This window comes from Bufo gargarizans, chromosome 5 (genome assembly GCF_014858855.1).
Source record: "Bufo gargarizans isolate SCDJY-AF-19 chromosome 5, ASM1485885v1, whole genome shotgun sequence".
In the NCBI taxonomy this organism is placed as follows: domain Eukaryota; kingdom Metazoa; phylum Chordata; class Amphibia; order Anura; family Bufonidae; genus Bufo; species Bufo gargarizans.
In genome coordinates this window covers 22150896-22171339 of record NC_058084.1, presented here as the reverse complement: position 1 = coordinate 22171339, position 20444 = coordinate 22150896, and the positions used below count along the sequence as shown (strand labels likewise).

At 42.3% G+C, this 20444-nt stretch overlaps 1 protein-coding gene across 2 annotated transcripts in view; it reads left to right on the top strand.

Moving 5' to 3' along the window:
- LOC122939155 (cytochrome P450 2C39-like) overlaps positions 1-20444 on the top strand; it is a 222289-nt gene that overhangs the window by 97115 nt on the left and 104730 nt on the right. For both annotated transcript variants that reach the window (XM_044295155.1, XM_044295153.1), the window contains exon 3: positions 2849-3011. In XM_044295155.1, the coding sequence (XP_044151090.1) occupies positions 2849-3011 (163 nt within the window). The remainder of the gene's footprint in view (positions 1-2848; positions 3012-20444) is intronic.

The window sequence follows — 20444 nt, the reverse complement described above, 5'->3', positions numbered from 1 at the left end:
GTAATTTTCAAGATGAAAATAAACCTAATGCAACAGCACTCTGCAAACCAAATAAAGTACAGTAATGCCATAGTAATAGAAAATATTCTGGTGCTAATGCTATGCTTATTTTGTAAAATTGAGATACTTGGCAAATACATTTTTGTACAAAATTTGGGCCGGTCTGCCACATGTCAGGGCGATCTGTCACCAGGAGAGGTAAAGAGTAGGCTAAGCATGCATGTTGGTACCTGCATTCCCTAAATTTAATGGAGGCCATTTTGGCACCAAAAATGATTTTTTTAAAACTGAGTGGACCCAGCATGCATGTAAAAGCTGCAGTCCCTGGATTTTATGGTGGTCGTTATGGAACATGGCCGTGTGCATTCAGCCTTAGGGTTAGGTTCCCGTCTGATGGAAATCACTCTGACGTGTGGCAGACGGGCCTAAATAATTTTGTACAAAATGTATTTGCCAAGAATCTCAATTTTACAAAATAAGCGTAGCATTAGCACCAGAATATTTTCTATTACTATGGCATTATTGTACTTTGGTTTAGAGTGCTGTTGCATTGTGTGTTTTTTTATTTTTATTTTTTTATTTTTTTTTATTTTTTCTCTGCACAATACAAATGCACTATAATATACTTTCTATGTTAGAAAGTATATTATAAGTATTTCACACCTCTCATTAAGTCACACCTATCGATAGCACACCTATACCAGTCCTTACAAGGACTTTTGTGGCCCTATTAGCTAGTGTTTGGTGTCCCTAACAGCCTGTCCCTGCTCCACACAGCAACCTCTCCCTACACTGGCAAAAGACTGAATGTAAAATGGCAGCCAGATCAGGTTTATTTATAAGGTAGGGTGTTCATGTGCTGAAACGTCTCAATTGGCTGTCCTGTACCATCTGATGTGTCATGAGTCAAAGTTTGGCGCAATGCAGAAGAATATGAAGGCGGCGATGTGAATCGTGAACGAGCAAAGTTGGCCGAGAAACGACCGCCGGGCGAACCGCAAAGCCATCTCTACTCCAAACACTTGAAAATGAGTTTTGTCAATGAAGCGATCACTTCTATAATACTTTTTGTTGGTTTTCTCATAGACTGACAGAGCGCCTTGCTATTTTTTGCTAAATATTGGGTTCAGAATTTGAGTCTCCCAACATTCCTTGTTTTATAAATGTCTGACGATCTCCATTATGGGAAATGTTATCTTTACAGCAAGATCTGTATAGTCTTCTAATGAATTATGTAGAAGCTCTGGTAAAGTGTTAGGAAGTTGTGTCCACAAGCTTGGTGTAATGCTGGCGGTCCATGCCCATGGGCATGACCGTCGGAATACAGACTCCTCCTGTAGTGCTGTCTTGCTAGTGGTCACTGACTGCTGGTATCTCTGCTCCTACCTGATTGGTGTTCTCAGCTGCCAAAGTGTGTGTAGTTCTGCCTGCCCATGTGCTGTAGGCCTCTCCTGTCTGCTATTCCATGGTCCTGGTGGGTGTACACATGGCCAGTCCCACCGTTGGGCCATACCCTTATAGCTGGGCTGATGAACTCTGATTAGCATTAGCGCATGGAAGGTAGAAGCTTAATTATTGCTTTGTTGCAGTAAAGCATGGAAAATAAGGCTTTAAAATGGAAAGCTTTACACTAGCATTAAAATCTTCCAGCAGAGGAAAAGTCTGCAGGAGTTCATCGTATAGAACTTGGCTAGATACTACCTGTAAAACAAAATCACAGAAATATAGTGGCAAATATGGGGAACTGCTCAAACCCCAAACACTGTAGCGTGTTTCTCATCGGGGGAGCAGTCTCACCACATGTGGACCGCAGCAAACTACCATCCCCAGCAAAAAATGCGTACAATGGAGGATGCCGGCGCGGTCCACATGCACCACAAAGGCATCCTACACAAAACGGAGCATTGTGCGGATGAAAATATATTTATATAAATCACAGAAAAAAATGCACCAAATGGATATGCCACTGACTATACTAGCTAGTCATACAAGCTGAGACTTTTGCCAATATATTCCTGTCAGGAAGATATCGGAGCCCATCATGCACCACGTCACGATCTCTCAGCATGGCAAGGGGTCCTACCACTGCACTAACTATGGTGTGAACACGGTCTGAAGGTGATGAAATCCAGCTCACAGCCAAGCTTCCACACAACCGTGGAGCCCATTAACTATAATGTAACCTGGTGGGGATCAGTGATGGTCAGTTCGCAGTGTTCACCAGTGAACACATGTGGGCTGCCATCTTTAGTAAAGGTAGACTCACCCGTCCGGCGATGCACAGGTAAGCCCTTACCTGTGCCGCAAGCCGGTCTGAAATCAAATGCGATCACCGGGAGCAGGCAGTTCCGAGAACAGCCGCTGGGGGCCTTCATCGGACTGTTCTCGGAACTGCCTGCTCCCGGTGACTGCATTTGATTTCTGACCGGCTTGCGGCACAGGTAAGGGCTTACCTGTGCATCGCCGGACGGGTGAGTCTACCTTACTAAAGATGGCAGCCTGCACGTGTTCGCTGGCGAACACTGCAAACTGACAATCACTGGACAAATACTGTTGCAAGTCAACTAGGGCCTGGCGGTGCTTCGGCCCTTTCCAGCTATGTTGGATACAATGAACTCCGGCAGGCTGTTCCATTGCTGGAAGATTTTGGTGCTAGTGTGAAACTGGCCTAAGGGAAACAAAATGATGACGCAAAGTGTGGAGGTATGTAGCTGTTTGTCTGCATGAATGCATGTGCTGATCTGGTTACTTATCCTTGATATACTTTTAGAAAATTTAATTTTGGGGAAAACACAGTATATTTGCATATTTCTGTTAATTTACTTTTTTTTTTTTTTTGTTCCATCAGCTTAGCCAGGAATACGGCTCTGTATACACCGTCTGGAGAATGTCAGAACCTGTGATCGTTCTGTGCGGTTTTGAGGCAATGAAAGACGCCCTGATCAACCATGCCGAGCAGTTCAGTGCACGACCGATAATCCCAGTAAATTATATCTTCTCCAAGGGATACGGTGAGGTTAACCCTAAATATGTAAAAACACAATTAGTTACCTGTGAATCTCTAATGAGAATCTCTAAAATGAGAATCTCTAAAAATTTTAAAAATAAGTTATCGAAAAAATCAGTCTACAATAGTTTGGTGAATGTGAGGCAGGGAGGAGGGGGATGAAGCTGCAGTTTACCTCCAAGATTAAGAGGAGGAGCAGTACCGGAGACATCTGACACCACACTGAAAAAGACTGCCCGCTCATCTGGAACTGCAGAAAAGAGCCTGTGGAGAAATGAGGGAAGTAGTAGTAGTGGTAGTAGTAAAAATAAGTCATTTATTGAGCTGAAATACACCTAGTTGCGCTGCAGTCTGCGACTTCGCCTCGCTCATGCCAGGCCTAAAATGTACTATTTTCTACTCCTGTTTCAGACGTAGAAAAAGGTCTAAATGTAAGACGGCAAGGTAGCTGTCTTACATTTAGAACTGGTGGAGGACCTGCCAAAGTTATGGAGAGGCTTGTAGAATGTGTAGTCAAACAATGGAATAGAACTGAAGAATTAAATCAGAAGCAAGAAAACGAGGGATGACCTGCGGACAATATATTAGCAAATAATTAGGATTTACTTAATTTTTTTTTTTTTTTTTTTGGTCACTAATAATATTTTTTATTTTGTTTTATGCACTCTATCCACCGAAATCCACAAAACCGTGTGTTTGGGGTTTCGACTGCATCCCATGCGCATGGTCGCACTATATAACATTTTTGAGATTGTGGTTCACAGAATTGTAGTGTATATGTTGCACTTTGGTATTTTACAGGGTCACCCCCTTTTTTCACTTTATGGGCGATGCACTCCATCCACCGGGGCCCCGTTTTTTTTTTCCGAGACTCCTGTGTGTCGACTGCATCGGTTTCATGATGCACTTATTTTAGCACTTTTTTTTTTTTTTTTTTTTTTTCCTGTCATTAGTTATATAAAAACATGGCTATTTTTATCGGGGAAAAAAAAAATTCACGTCATTATTTATGAGATGTATACATATGTATATGTCAGCATTATGAATTATCTAGCAATATGCACTTTATTTAGCACTTTTTGTTACTAATTATTACGCAATAATGTGTGACACTTTTAGCACATAATGTGGCATCATAGTATTGGGGTTTTAATCATGGTATTTTGTATAATAAGTGTGTGTATTGTATAGATTAGGTATATAATCATGATCAGTATAGTGATATGATGTATTTTATTGTACCGCCATGGTCACCACCCATCTTGAAGAGTTTCCCCCCTCACATATACTAATGTGCCACAAACAGGAAGTTAATATCACCAACCATTCCCATTTTATTAAGGTGTATCCATATAAATGGCGCACCCTGTATATTAATCATGATTATGGCATTAGCGTTCTATTCAAGGTATTTTGCACATGGAATAATTTATATATGAAATACTATAGGTTATGCAGATTAGAGAAATAATAATGTCCATACAAAAGAATGGGGTCGGCACTGCTGGGGGTGGTAAATGTCCAAAAATTCTCCCACCTGCACTACTGTCATGCGATATGCGGTGGTGCTCTGCTTAATAGCCGTACCAATTCAACAAATGAAGAGAAAATGAATAGCGGCACTCGCCATGTTCTGTTTGCAGCTGTATTCTGGTTAAAAATAGGAAAGTACAGGCACCACACAGATGAATAAGGCAACAGCTGTTTCGTGCTACCTGCGCTTGTGGGAGGCTTGACAAAGCGCGGGTAACGTGAAACGGCTGTTGCCTTATTCATCTGTGCGGTGCCTTACTTTCCTGTTCTTAACGCGAATAAAGCTGCAAACCGAATTACATGGCGAGTGCCGCTATTCATGTTCTCCATTTGCTGAAGAGAAATAATGATTGGTAGTGGAGGGTGCTCCCTTTTTAAGATGGGAATCACGTGGGTGCACTGACGCGATCCGACGCATGTTCTGCTCCATTGGGACGTGCTCCATTTACGTCACCGCGCAGTTGGTGGCGAGGAGGCGCTGAGCGATGGATCAGTACATCATGGCGGATTCGTGCCACTCATTGTGTTTGCTCAGGTGATTTGACTATGCCTCACTTCCTCTCTGGTATCTATACCCCATGCTTTCTATTTAGTATCACCTCCTGACGAAGCCTTGAGGGGTGAACCGCGCATCGCGGTGTTTCCAGCCGGGGGTGTCACTACATTGGTGGTATTATGTCTCGGTGTATGTTATCATGTGTTATTTGATTTATGTCGGGTTATTAGAGTAGGACTGCCTATACCATGTGCGTGTGTGCCGTTATTTACAGCGCTGCGGTTTAGTCACCTATGTACCATCTATATTGGGGTTGTACTAGTTCACTTTGTATTATTGGGACTCCTTTATGTGCGTTCACTCTGCGTTACACTATAGCCACGAATGTTATCGGAAAATATGGTTTATCATTCCATATTAGAGGGCGTGTAGAGCAGCTGTGTGTGAGATTTACGCACATACTTTATAGCGTACTAGCAGGCATTGTTGGAGGTTATTTATTTGTAATACGAGGTAGGCAACAGCATGTGATATATGGTGGTCCCCATATTTAAATAATCCATGTAATTCTAGACATCTACCACTTTGTGTGGCTGCACCCTGTACTCTCTCTGTATCTATTTTCCGTTGTATCTTTTTCTGCCTGCTGATTCATTATTCATATTTTGTAATGATTAATAAAGATAGTTATTTAATTTTACGATATAAGTACCCCAATGGTTTTCTTTCGGTAGTTAAAGTTATGGAGAGGCCTAAGGAACCACCACTAGCTATGGGGCTTTATTAAGACCGGCGTCTAAAACGCTGGTCTTAATGTGCCCCAAAAAGTCTTGCTCCAGGAAAAAAACATGGGTGATCTGTCCTTACGATGTGTGACCAGTGTCTGAGTTTCCTAGGACCTCCTAGAAACATCAGAATAAAAGGACTTTTCGATGGTTATCCTGGACCAGAGACTTGTCTGTGTGATGTAGATGTATTGCACTTACAACCACTCAGCTCCTCACCACATTGTCTTCTCACTGGCAAAGCAGGACATGCTACCCAAATCAAGTAGTATAGTCCCTCTGTCCGACACAATGATTCTGTCTACAGAGGCTCTCTCTCAATGATCTCCATTTTGAAAGTGCTGACTGGGGGCTTGCTTCAAGTTAGTAAGGGTGTTGTGATATTGGGGCACTATGGCTCACAGTGTAGCACTGTGGTTGGCAATGCTTTGCTTCACACTAGTTCCACTGTGCAGTCTCCCCTCTTGAGCAGTTGGTGCACATTCATTCTAAAATCCTTTCTGCCACTGGATTAGAATATCTAGACTTTAATCACTGTAAGCAGACGGCACTCGAGACTGGTGCAATTGGGAATGAAATGTGTATCGGACAACATTTTGTGATTGCTTAATTTCATCGCCCTTTTCTGATAAAAGTATTCCTAATTGCATCATTCTTGAGTGCTATCCTCTTTTTGTTTTTTTGTTTTTTGTTTGTTTTTTTATGGGTGGTGACTGGGCCAAAAGAATTTGGCTCAGAACACTGCATTGACATCACATCTAAGTGTCCCGCTTTTGGTACGGATTTCTTTCTTTTAATCTTTTTATGGATTTTAAAGGTATACATGTTATAGACATAGAAAACAGAATTTCTTTGAACATCAGCATGAATCATGGATACAACTATCACAATGTACATAATGAGGTGATCAGGTATCATATACACTCACCTAAAGAATTATTAGGAACACCTGTTCTGTTTCTCATTAATGCGATTATCTCGTCAACCAATCACATGGCAGTTGCTTCAATGCATGTCGGGTTGTGGTCCTGGTCAAGACCATCTCCTGAACTCCAAACTGAATTTCAGAATGGGAAAGAAAGGTGATTTAAGCAATTTTGAGTGTGGCAAGGTTGTTGGTGCCAGACGGGCCGGTCTGAGTATTTCACAATCTGCTCAGTTACTGGGATTTTCACGCACAACAATTTCTAGGGTTTACAAAGAATGGTGTGAAAAGGGAAAAACCTCCAGTATGCGGCCGTCCTGTGGGCAAAAATGCCTTGTTGATGCTAGAGGTCAGAGGAGAATGGGCCGACTGATTCAAGCTGATAGAAGAGCAACGTTGACTGAAATAACCACTTGTTACAACCGAGGTCTGCAGCAAAGCATTTGTGAAGCCACAACACGCACAACCTTGAGGCAGATGGGCTACAACAGCAGAAGACCCCACCGGGTACCACTCGTCTCCACTACGAATAGGAAAAATGGGCTACAATTTGCAGGAGCTCACCAAAATTGGACCGTTGAAGACTGGAAAAATGTTGCCTGGTCTGAGTCTAGATTTCTGTTGAGACATTCAAATGGTAGAGTCTGAATTTGGCGTAAACAGAATGAGAACATGTATCCATCATGCCTTGTTACCACTGTGCAGGCTGGTGGTGGTGGTGTAATGGTGTGGGGGATGTTTTCTGGGCACACTTTAGGCCCCTTAGTGCCAATTGGCCATCGTTTAAATGCCACGGGCTACCTGAGCATTGTTTCTGACCATGTCCATCCCTTCATGTACCCATCCTCTGATGGCTACTTCCAGCAGGATAATGCACCATGTCACAAAGCTCGAATCATTTCAAATTGGTTTCTTGAACATGACAATGAGTTCACTGTACTAAAATAGCCCCCACAGTCACCAGATCTCAACCCAATAGAGCATCTCTGGGATGTGATGGAACGGGAGCTTCGTGCCCTGGATGTGCATCCCTCAAATCTCCATCAACTGCAAGATGCTATCCTATCAATATGGGCCAACATTTCTAAAGAATGCTATCAGCACCTTGTTGAATCAATGCCATGTAGAATTAAGGCAGTTCTAAAGGCAAAAGGGGGTCCAACACCGTATTAGTATGGTGTCCCTAATAATTCTTTAGGTGAGTGTAGATACGTAATACAAATCACAGCCAGAAAATTTGTGTAAGTTGATTGTGGTTTTTATTCAGAAAAACATGAAATGCGGCTTTCCTTGTGAGAACGTTTTCGGCCGACAATTCAGCCTTCGTCGGGCACTACAATTGTACAATGGAATATAATCCGATTTAAGGTTTGTGTTGACATACATCAAAAGTTATGCAGATATATAGTGTAAAGAGTCACTATGATATATACACATTCAAGATATGCCATCCTATAATAGTATTTTTATTGTCTCTGCCTGGAGAAATAAAAAGGAGGAAAACGGCATGTCCTCTAGGTACAATTGTTAAGGTAATGAAATACATAAGATTTCCTTAGTAACTAGTTGTCCCTTTTGGTAAAAGGTTGTTGCTTTGTACATAAGATAATGTCACCAAATACATTTCAAGAGGTATTAAAATTACATTCACATAGCCTCCAAACTGTTTTTTAGGACCCCTGTTTTCAGTAGGCATAAAGATGTGCTATGGTCAATAGAGGGGCAGATTTAGCTTGTGGCAGCAATATCTACACAACAAAAATATAAACGCAACTCTTTCGGTTATGATCCCATTTTGCATAAGCTGAACTCAAATATCTGAAACAGTTTGTACATACACAAAAGGCCCATTACTCTTAAAAATTGTTTACAAATCTGTCTAAATCTGTGTTGGTGAGCACTTCTCCTTTGCCGAGATAATTTATCCCATTGGGGGGCAGATTTAGCTTTTAAATCAGCGATCTACTCCACTGTCGGTTAGTTAGCAGTAGTCCGGACGGCCTACTTATCAAAGCTAGAGTAGTTTAGCAGTGTGATACGGTATTCAAACCGTGAATGTTATGCATGCATTGTGCACCACCAAAGGGATAGACAGAGGTCAGCTAACATATGGTATCATCCATGTGCTGTATTAGAAGTGGGAAGAGAGTGCAGCTCCCACAACTTAGCCTAGATGAAGGTCTCACTGCAAGCAACATGAAGGCAGCCAACTGCCTATAAGTGACAGGGGTGAGAGAGTGCACGTGCTCTCCCTCCTGACTCACTGAGCATCATCTGACCATGCAGTGGAGTGTTTACTGTATTTTTAACCTTTTTCTATTTGTTTCATTAAGTAAAATTGAATAAAGGTATAAAGCACGTATTTTAACCCAAATAATAAAAGTGAAGTATTAAATTTTCACCTGGGACAAGATAGGTTCAACGCCTGCATAGGCATCTGTAAATAAACTATTTGATAAACCTTACCCAGGGTATGTCTCAAATATGAATGGTCAATATCTCTAACTTACTTGTGCCGCTGGAGAGTAGAAGATTCAGGAGAAGTACACCAGATGTAGGAAAAGGGTGCATAGAGGCTGTGTCGGGATTTGAACCTGTGACCAGCCACATCCCCTGCTTACTAGGCTACCGTCCTCTCTGGACATTCCTCCCTGAAGCCTATTAGTTAACCTCAGTCTTGCCAAGCCTTGCTCATCACCCTTGATTCCCCACACCTGGTACTTCCCTATATAAGTCCAGCCCCTTGCACTACAGTTTGCTGATTATTGAGCTCCTGAGCCTTGATCAAGCTTCTCCTCATCTGCTGCTCTTGCTACTACTGGAAATCCACTGCTGACCAGGAATTGACTACCGACTACTCTTCTGCTTTGTCCCTACCTACTGAACTGCTACCACCATTGCCATCCGGATTGTCTGACCACGCTTACTGCCACCTGCCCTGACCCACCGCCTGCCTACCGACTACGCCTCTGCCAGACTTCCTGTACCTACTACCTGCCTGCGGTCCTTGCCACTGGGCTCCACTCATACCTCCAGCCAGCTGTCCTCTGACTCAGGTGAGCCCGTAGGACTGTTACAGGCCCCCTGTAGTAACATAGTACATAAGGCCGAAAAAAGACATTTGTCCATCCAGTTCGGCCTGTTATCCCGCAAGTTGATCCAGAGGAAGGCAATTTTCTCCACTTTAGGGGACTATAAACTTCCTTCCCGACTCCAATCAGGCAATCAGAATAACTCCCTGGATCAACGACCCCTCTCTAGTAGCTATAGCCTGTAATATTAAGCTCCAGAAATACGTCCAGGGCCCTCTTGAATTCCTTTATTGTACTCACCATCACCACCTCTTCAGGCAGAGAGCTCCATAGTCTCACTGCTCTTACCGTAAAGAATCCTCTTCTATGTTTGTGTACAAACCTTCTTTCCTCCAGACGCAGAGGATGTCCCCTCGTCAGTCACAGTCCTGGGGATAAATAGCTGATGGGAGTGATCTCTGTACTGACCCCTGATATATTTATACATATTAATTAGATCTCCTCTCAGTCGTATTTTTTCTAAAGTGAATAACCCTAATTTTGATAATCTTTCAGGGTACTGTAGTTGCCCCATTCCTGTAATTACTTTAGTTGCCCTCCTCTGGACCTTCTCCAGCTCTGCTATGTCTGCCTTGTTCACAGGAGCCCAGAACTGTACACAGTACTCCATGTGTGGTCTGACTAGCGATTTGTAAAGTGGTAGGACTATGTTCTCATCACGGGCATCTATGCCCCTTCTGATGCAACCCATTATCTTGTTGGCCTTGGCAGCAGCTGCCTGACACAGTGGATGATGTAAGGAGGTTGCCGGGTTCCTGTCCTTAAAAAAAACCTAACAAAAAAAAACCCGCTGGACTGGTGTGCAGCAGTAGGTGGGCGGAGTGCACGCTGTGGCGTGCGCTCAAGTCCGGAGGGAAGAGCTCATGGAACTCGCTGTCAGAGCGGCAGTGCGTTCCAAAGGCCGGAAGCAGAGCGCAGAGTTGAATCGAGCACAGTTCAGATGGTTTGGTATACAGGAGATAGAAGAGAAAACATAGAGATTGGAAAGAGGAGACAAGAAGGGGATAACATATAACAAAGGATACCCTTTGCGGCACCTGGGAGTAATTTCTAGTTTCATGGAGCCTAAAAGGAATTTAGGATAAATTGGTCAGAAACAATATTCCATAATATACAGTCAATAATAAATGAATTATAAATCATTAGAAACTTTTATTTTTAGAAGCCTATTACATTTCGTTTTTAACAATGTTATTGGTTATTTTAGAATCCAAAGCATTCTCAAGAAATCCAGTAGACACATTTATTTGTGTCTTGCATGTATCTGGTCCTATTTTATTTTTTTAATTATTGTATTGAATCTTTTGGGACGCACTATAATCTTATCTTGTGTATGAAGACAGGTATGGATCCTATTAGTAAGCAAGGTGATCTGGTTATATGGAGAAGTGGGGGGGAAATCATATAGCTGGTGAGATGGTATAATGATTTGAGATTTTATTCAGGTGAAACCATGTATCTCGTACTCCCTATTAAGTCCTTTCGGAGTAAGTGTTTGTAGCGTGTGGATCCAGAAAGCCTCCCTGTACTTGAGCATTTTGGGTCGGTCTCCACCTCTCCTTGGTATTTGGATCTGTTCTATTACCTGAAATTTGAGTTGCGAAATATTATGTTGGGCCTTCTTGAAGTGATGCAGGAGTGGTAATGGGTTTAGTTGCCGGATGGTAGATTTATGTTGACAGATTCTGTCTTATTGTTTGAGTTGTTTCCCCCTACATACATAAGGCCACAAGGGCATTTTATGGTATAAACTACATAGTTTGATTCACAGGTGAAGAAACCTTGGATCTTTTATTGGTTTGCCTGTCTGTGGGTGTGAGATGGTGGATCCTCTCTGTACGGTTGAGCACTGTGTGCAGTGTAGGCAGGGGGAAAGTGCCCGCCTTTTGTGTCTGAAGAAGTAATTGTTTTGAAGGGGGTCTGGATGGTCCAATGTCTGCCCTTTACTAGGAGGTCCCTGAGATTTTTTTGGTCTTTGATTGCATGCAAGAATAGGATTATTGAATTCGTCCACTTCCAGAAATGCTTTTTTAAGGAGTGACCAATAGGATTTAATTTAACTACTTTTCTAATGCTAGGATGAAATTTGTGAACAAATGGAATGCGTCTCTGGTTCGACGACTCTGTGTGTGTGTTTTTTTTTTTTTTCCCCCCCACAAATCTTTAATGTGTGTTTAGGGTAACCCCTTTCCTGGAATCTTTCTTTTATCTCAGTTTCTCTTTTGGTTCTAATTGTAGGATCTGTGACTATGGTTTGACCGTTTTTTTTAATTGGGAACCTGGAAGTGCCTTTTTTGTGGTAGAGGGGTGAAAACTGCTGAAATGTAGTAGGTTTATTTCTGTCAGTTTTACGGTAAAGATCAGTGGTTAGATGTCCTGATTGTTCCTTGTGTTCCAATGTGTCCAAGAAGCTAATTGCCGAACTATCATGGTGTATTGTAAAGTTGAGTTACGGATAGATGTTTAAGTATTCATGGAATAACATTAAGTTGTCAAGGGACCCTTGCCATATGCCGAACACATCCTATATAGCATTTCCATATTAGGCTGTGTTTCCTGAATAACTTTTTTTATATTTGTGGGACTCTTCAAGATCCGCCATATAGCAATTGGACCCCATGGCTGTCCCTTATATCTGCATATAGAAGGTGTCATGAAACAAAGTAATTGTTGAAAAGGACGATGTTCAATAAATCAATGCACAGGGAAATTATATCAGTCTCCTGGTGCGTATTCGTCAGTGATGTGTATTGCTGTGATCCCTTTTGGATAGACTTATATAGACTAGTAACGTCCCATGTAACAAGGATGCTTTCAGGTGGGAGTGGTCCTAGGCTTTTGATGATATCAAAGAATGCTGTGGTGTCCAGTAAAAATGATTTCGTGTTTTTTTTTAACTAGAGGTGTTAGAATTTTTTCGAAAAGTATTGAGAGTGGGCATAGTAATGATTCCGTAGAAGCTTCTATTGGGCGACCGGGGGGATTCATTAAATCCTTGTGCATTTTTTGTAGGATGTAAAAAAAACTGGGGTGATTGGATGGGATTTGGTCAAGAAATTTAATTTTTTATTTTTTTTTGTCTGACAATGTCTACGTGATAATGCTGGAGGGTGTCCTGTATCGTCTTGGTAATGGATGGTGCGGTATTATTACAAAGTTTCTTGTATACAGATGTGTCCAGTAATTGGCGATTTGATTTCTGCGATGTATTTGGACTTGTCCATTACAACCAGGGCACCCCCCCTTATCCGCTGGTTTAAAAGCCAGTTGTTTGGATCTTTTAAGTGTTTGGAGCGCTTGTCGCTCTGTGTTGATATTATTCTTATATTTATATTTTCCCCAATGGATATCCCTTTTAAAGATATCCACATCCTTTTGTACCAGTTCAATAAATGTTTCTATCGCGGGATAGGTCTTAGGAGAATACGTGCTCTTGTTGCGTAGACCTAATTCAGCAATTGATATTTTGGTGGTAGGTTCTTGTGTGCTTGTGAGAACAGATTTGGAAAAGTGTGCCCTCAGGCAGACATTTCTATAGAAGTGTTGTAGGTCTAAGTAAAGCTGAAAAGTGTCCAGGTTGTAAGAAGGACAGAAGGATAACCCTTTCTGTAAAAGTTCCAATTCAGCTGGACTTAGTGAGGCAGAAGAAATGTTGATCACCAGTGAATGCCTTGTGGTAGGTGGTAGATCTACATGTGAGCGCGTCGTCATTGTTCGAGCTTGGTGACGGTGTCTCCGCCTCTCTGTCCTCAGTTGATTGTTCTTGTTCTCCGTTGATTATGGTCCCGTGGTTGTAGTTGTTCCCCACTTGACGTAGACCTTTGGGAGTCCCGAGATGTTGATCTTATCCTTGTGTGTTGGCCTTGTTCCATCCAATTGTATACCCTGTTATTTCGGTAATCATTGCAGTCCCTTAGAAACGTTTTTCCTTTTGGTTGTCTCTATCCTTTTCTGACTGCTGTTAGTGTATTTGATATTTTGTCTTGCAGCTTTTCATATTCTTCTTTAGACATGATGTTTTGTAGTTGCAATTCGATGGAACGTATCTTTGTTTTTGTTTCGGAAATTGCTGCCTGTAAATGCATCAGAGTGAGTCATCAGATCAAATGAACACTTGTTCAAAATTTGTTCGAACTTCGAACAATAGTCTGTATTATCCTTAAAGGTAGGTTTAATTTTCATCCTTAGTCCTCTTGGAATGGTCATGGTTTTTACATATTCAGCGAACGTCATGCTATGCAGTTCATAGCTTTTGGAGTCTCCTGGCTTCTTTCTCAAGGTCTCTCTTGCTTTGAGATCTGCTACAGGAGTTTGAAGCAATTCACTGGATTAGGTTACTTGAGATAGAACCGTAGAGATTTCTTCATCCGTATATGACGAGATGTTATCTGCCATGGTTTTTAGCAGGAGCTGATTCAAATTAGGGATAGGTACGTTTTTATACAAACTTTGTAGACACCTGCTTCTGTTAAGCTGTGGATAGGGTTCCCAGCCCCATCAACATACGTAATACAAATCACAGCCAGAAAATTTGTGTAAGTTGATTTGTGATTTTATTTATTTAATTTTTTTTAATTCAGAAAAATGTGAAATGCGGCTTTCCTTGTGCGAACGTTTTGGGAATAGGTTTTAGTAAGGTGTTTTTTGTACATCTGGATATTTTATTGGTCTTCTTTTTAAATAAGATGTTTATATTTTCAAATTATTTGTTTCCAAAAGCCACTTCTCTCAGGGCATGACCACCATATATGTAGGAAGGAGCCCTTGTCCTTTTGACACCTCCAGCAGAGATCTGAAGTGGATCCATACATCTTGCTTAACCTGGTAAGCCTAGTAACTCCGTTGGAGAGGTTGGTAACTTTCGGAATTGAGGTGGTAGAGAGATAACAGTCATCAGACATTCTGAAGCAGTCTCCAATAGTTAGAAGAGGTGAAGTGTATTTGGAGCATAGGTCTCTTACTCAATATGGAAACTCCCAGAAATATGTGGCCAGGAGGAGGGTGTTATCTTTCGGGGTCTGTTCATGTCTTGACTGGTCAGAAAGGACCAGTTTTCTCAAAGGGTGTTCCGCTAAACATTCCTCTAATATGACCCAATGTTTATGGACAGGCTTTCTGATCCAGTCCACTATCCGGCTGAGATGGACTGCTTTGTAGTACCTTTTTAAGGAAGGAAGTCTGATTCCGCCTTTGTGAAATGAGAGCAGAAGGATCTTTTGTGAAATTCTTGGTTTTGTTGAACCCCAATTTTAGGAGGAACAGATTTTGCGGAATGAGTTAAAGAAGCTGCGGGGGAGTTTTATTGGAAGTGCTTGTAGTAGGTAGGTTATTTTGGGAACTAGTGAGTTAAAAAAATGTTCTTGCGGCCTAGTCATGATGTAAAGGTGGGTGACCAGGAGCTGAGTGTTTCTGGGTTAGATTTTAGTAGTGGCAGGTAGTTAAGGTTGTAAAGTTTATTAGTGTCTGAGGGAATGTTAACTCCCAAGAATTTTAATGAGGTAGTGGCCCATTCAAACGGGGAGTTAGCACGTAAAGATTGTATTTTTTTGAGTGGTGATTTACTCCCAGTGCTTCAGACTTTGCAATGTTGATTTTGAAGTTAGATATGTATCCAAAGTCACGGAATAGATCCACAATGGCTGGGAAGGCTTGTGCAGGGTTTGATCATTAAAAGTAAATCTCTGCATATGCAGGTTGTTTAAATTCGAGTACTTTGCATTTTAAACCCCTTATCTCATGGCATTGTCTAATGAGTTGCATGAGAGGTTCTACCGTCAATATAAATAGGATTAGAGATAAAAGGCATCCCTGTCTGTTGTCGTTAATAATCACCGCCAGTGAAAGGGTGTCATTTGCTTTGATATAGGCACTTGGTTTCTTGTACATCGTGAAGATTGCTCCGATTTAAAGGAAGCTTGAAATCCCATCTGAGCCAAAGTTAATTTGATAAACTGCCAAGCCACTCTATCAAAGGCCTTCTCGTGTTGGTTCCCAATAAGACTATAGAGCTATTTCTAGTGTTCATCGAGCAACAAAGTGCTCGGGTCGAATCCCTTGGAATGCTCGGGTGCTCTACCTAGCACAATGGTAGTCAATGGGAAAACACGAGCATTAAGCCAGGCACCACCTTCTCTGAAGAGGGGAGGGTGTCTGGTTTATAGGAAAAGGTCAGAAATTGATGGAAACGGGGGGGCGGAGCTAACGTCGGAGCCGGATGGCTGTGTGATGTGAAGCTCTCCTGACAACGATTCCCTCAGAAGCTCCAATCTTCAGCGATTCAAGCTCAAAATGGTCAAGATCGGGGGCCCTAGACCTGCTGACACTCCAGAACCGCCCAGATCAACTTCTCAAGCGGGCGGCATGGAGAAATTTATAAAGAAAGCGGCTCAGTCCTATGCGGCCAGAGACTCCAAAATGGCGCCGGAACCACCACGCACGCCGAGGAGTAAGCAGCAAGCCGAATGCACCGCTGAAAAGGTGAGAGACGAATCCCCTGAGGCGGGCACGCTTGCACTCTCTCGCTCCTTCCTAAAGAGAGCATTATCAGAGGCCCTGGAACCGCTTAAGTCTGACCTCGGCTCCATTAAGGAAGATATGAAGCATATTGGCAGACGGGTGGAGGCTCTGGAAGAAGCGAATATTGCCCTTACCTCGCACCAGGCTGCAGTCTCTGACCACTTAAGCGCTCACCAGAAGCACCTTAACTCCCTCTATATTCAGCTAGAGGACCAAGAGAACAGAAGCAGGAGAAATAACCTCCGCTTCAGAGGGATACCAGAATCAGTAAACACTGAAGAGATCCCTGAAACGGTGATGCAGATGTGTATGAAGCTCCTAGGCCCTGACTCCACACATGAAGTTCTCATTGACGAGCCCACAGAGCCCTGCGCCCCAAGCCTCAGTCCACAGAACCGCCCAGAGAGATAATCTGCAAATTTTTGCATTTTCCTGTTAAAGAGGCAATCTTAAATGGGGCAAGAAACACCCCTCTACTGGCATGGGATAATAACCCAATCTCCATATTCCAGGACCTAGCCCAATCCACGCTTAAAAAACGTAAAGCCTTGAAACCGCTCACCGACCTACTGAGAAACAAGAAAATCATATACAGATGGCTATTTCCGTTTGGGCTATCCTTCTTTCACAATGGTCGCAGAATCTCCATCCAGTCGCACATCGATTTGGAAAGAGCTTATGACGCCCTACAAATCTCAACGCTCCCAATTGAAAACTGGGACTTAATACAGGATATCTCTGAGCTTCCTGCCCTGACATCACACGGACCGTGGGAGACCCCTCGCACCCAAAGGTCTCAAAAGACGAGAAGAAATCGCCAATCATCTTCCTCCAAGAGACTGACACTGACTGATGACTGACCAACATCAGGTTAACCCTTCCAATCCCCAAGCGGGAAAAAGTTATCTTATCTGACTTATATGCAGCCATTCCCCTGATAGTTAATATACCATTAGGGTTAAGTACATGGTTGAAAGAAGATCAGTACTGATTATTCTTACCCTCTTATTCTTACTTAGAAGTGACATATTCCTCTTCCTAATATTAGAGGATTATTTTGATTATAACTGGAGCTTGCATCTTTCTCCTTAATGAGGGATCGTAGTAGTTGTACTCTAATAAGAGTAATGCAATACCCCCCCCCCCCTGCCACTAACCATAGCTGGTTTCCACAGTTTGGTGCCACTTTGGCGCTATTTTTGGTTATGTTTGTGTTTCTCCTTCTGTTTTGTTAACCTATTTTTGTCCCTAGATAGGTCTCAAGAATGCAACACTATGTTTGTTCCATTTGCTGATATACACCTGCAGATCTGCGACGCCCTCTCTTTTCTCTGGAGTCATCGCTTACCTCGGCGTGGCACCCCCCCCCTCACTCTGGTCAGTTGATTATACACACTTTCCTCCTGCACTTTTAGATTCACTCATATTTTACATCTCTTATAACCATGTCGGACTTGAGAGTTGTAACTTATAATGTGAAGGGGTTGAGGTCCCCATCTAAGAGATGTCAGATTCTATCTCAACTAAACAGAGAGAGATGTTCGGTAGTTTTCCTACAGGAAACTCACTTTAAGCATGGCAATTACCCAAATCTTTCCTTTTCTAAATTCCCTACTTGGCACCACTGTGGGGCTGGGGGTGCCGCCTCGAGGGGAGTCAGTATTGGCTTCCATAGAAATTTACCCTTCCTCTATAACTCCCATGTGCAAGACCCTGAAGGCAGATTTTTGATACTTAAAGGTATGATAGGATGTTCACTATATACACTTGTGAATGTATATGCACCCAATACAGAACAGATCAGCTGGCTAGCTACTCTTTTATCACTAATTGAAGCTCACAGAGAGGGCATTCTAATTATAGCCGGTGACTTCAACATAGCCTTTAATCCGCTACTGGACACCACTTCCAAAAAATCAACCATTTCCCAAAAAGCCCTGGGCTTTCTTCAGACTAAACTTCTGGAGCTTGGCGTCTCTGACATATGGCGTTGTCTTAACCCACAAAGCTTAGACTACTCCTTCTACTCCCCCGCTAACAGATCCTATAGTAGGATTGACTATATCCTTATCTCAAAAGAACACCTACAACTATGCTCACATGCAAAGATTGGTGACATAACACTCTCGGACCATTCCCCCATTTTCTGTGATATACACCCCCCCATCAGATCCAATAGAAAGTCCAATTGGAGGTTCAATGAATCCTTGCTGGGAAATGAAAGACACATTACCCATATTTCCGCCCTCCTAGTGGAATACTTCTCAATCAATAATACTGAGGATATCTCCCCCCATACACTTTGGGATGCTCAAAGCTTTTATAAGAGGCAGATTGATTAGCCTATGCTCTTTCCTGAAAAAACAGTCCGAGAAAAAAACTTTCTATTTTGCTATCTAAAATCCACAGGCTGGAAAAAACACACAAACAGTCTCTATTAGCCCAACATCTTTCAGAACTCACCTCCCTTAGAACTGAATTAAAAAATCTCCTTAATGAGAAGTCCGCTAAGTACTACCTCTCTGCACAGCAGAAGGTTTTCGCCCATGGAAATAAAGCCTCTAAATTTGCTATTCAAAGAATTAAGCAGAGACTAACCTCCCGTTATATTCAAAGCATTAGATCCCCTCAGGACTGCTCATTGTTTAAAGCCAATGAAATAGCTGACCAATTCAGGAAGTTTTATGAATCTCTATATAATCTCCGCCCCCCCCCCCCTCAGTACTCCCTGACCCCTCACTAAACAGACATACTAATATTAATACCTTCCTATCTTCCCTCAGACTGCAGACATTATCTATGTCCCAAAAGGAATCTTTGTCCAAACCATTCACCACTTCGGAAGTAGTAGCAGCCATCAAGGCGACCCCCAAAGGGAAGTGCCCAGGTCCGGACGGGCTTCCTATAACTTATTACTCTACATTTAAAGACACTCTCCTCCCCTTTTTGCTCCCAATCTATAACCTGGCCTTAGACGAGCATCCGCTCTCAGCAGATATGACTAAAGCCACGATCACCGTCATCCCCAAACAGGGCAAGGACCCCACCTCATGTTCAAATTATCGCCCTATCTCCTTATTGAATGTGGATCTTAAATTACTCTCGAAAATGTTAGCCACTAGACTGCAATGTCTTTTACCTCAATTAATTAACCCAGACCAAGTAGGGTTTGTTAGAGGCAGAGAGGGCAAAGATAATACCACTAAAGTTTTAAACGCATTATATTATGCCTCCCACAGATCCTCCCCCTAGTTTTGCTTGGCACAGACGCCGAAAAAGCGTTTGATAGAGTAGACTGGACATTCATTTCTTTAGCTCTATCAAAATTCCAAATACCAACACCATTTATTAATGCTATTTTCGCTATGTACAATCATTCTTCGGCGTCTGTGTCAGTCAATGATACATTATCACCTAGTTTCCCCATTAGAAATGGGACAAGACAGGGCTGCCCACTTTCTCCTCTTATTTTTGTCCTAGTGATGGAAACTTTGTTACAGTCCCTTAGACAAAACCCAGATATTAAAGGCCTGAAGGTTGGTGGTTGTGACTTTAGATTGGCTGCATTTGCAGATGATTTATTAATTATTACCACTAACCCACTTGTTTCCATTCCCGTAATTTTATCCAGTCTCAAGCATTTCGGTGCTTTGTCTAACTTCAAAGTCAATGCGTCCAAATCCCAGATAATTCACATGGGCCTCTCCTCGCATACTCTTTCATCTCTAAAAAGGAATTCTCCTTTTAATTGGCAAACCCAGCAACTGACTTACCTGGAAGTGAAGATATCCCCGATCCTAGGTGAACTATTCAATCTGAACTACAAGCCTCTTTTATCATCGTTAATAACCCAATTAGACTCCCTAAACTTTCCCTATTTGTCTTGGTTTGGGAGAAAAAACATTCTTATGTCTCTGGTAATACCTAGACTCACGTACTTGATGCAAGTACTTCCCATTGAAATTCCCAAATCCTACTTTTCCGCCCTAAACAAAAACATTCGTAAATTTATATGGCAGGGGAAAAAACCCCGTATTTCTTTCAATACCTTAACTAAGCCAAGATCCGATGGGGGAATCGGACTCCCTGA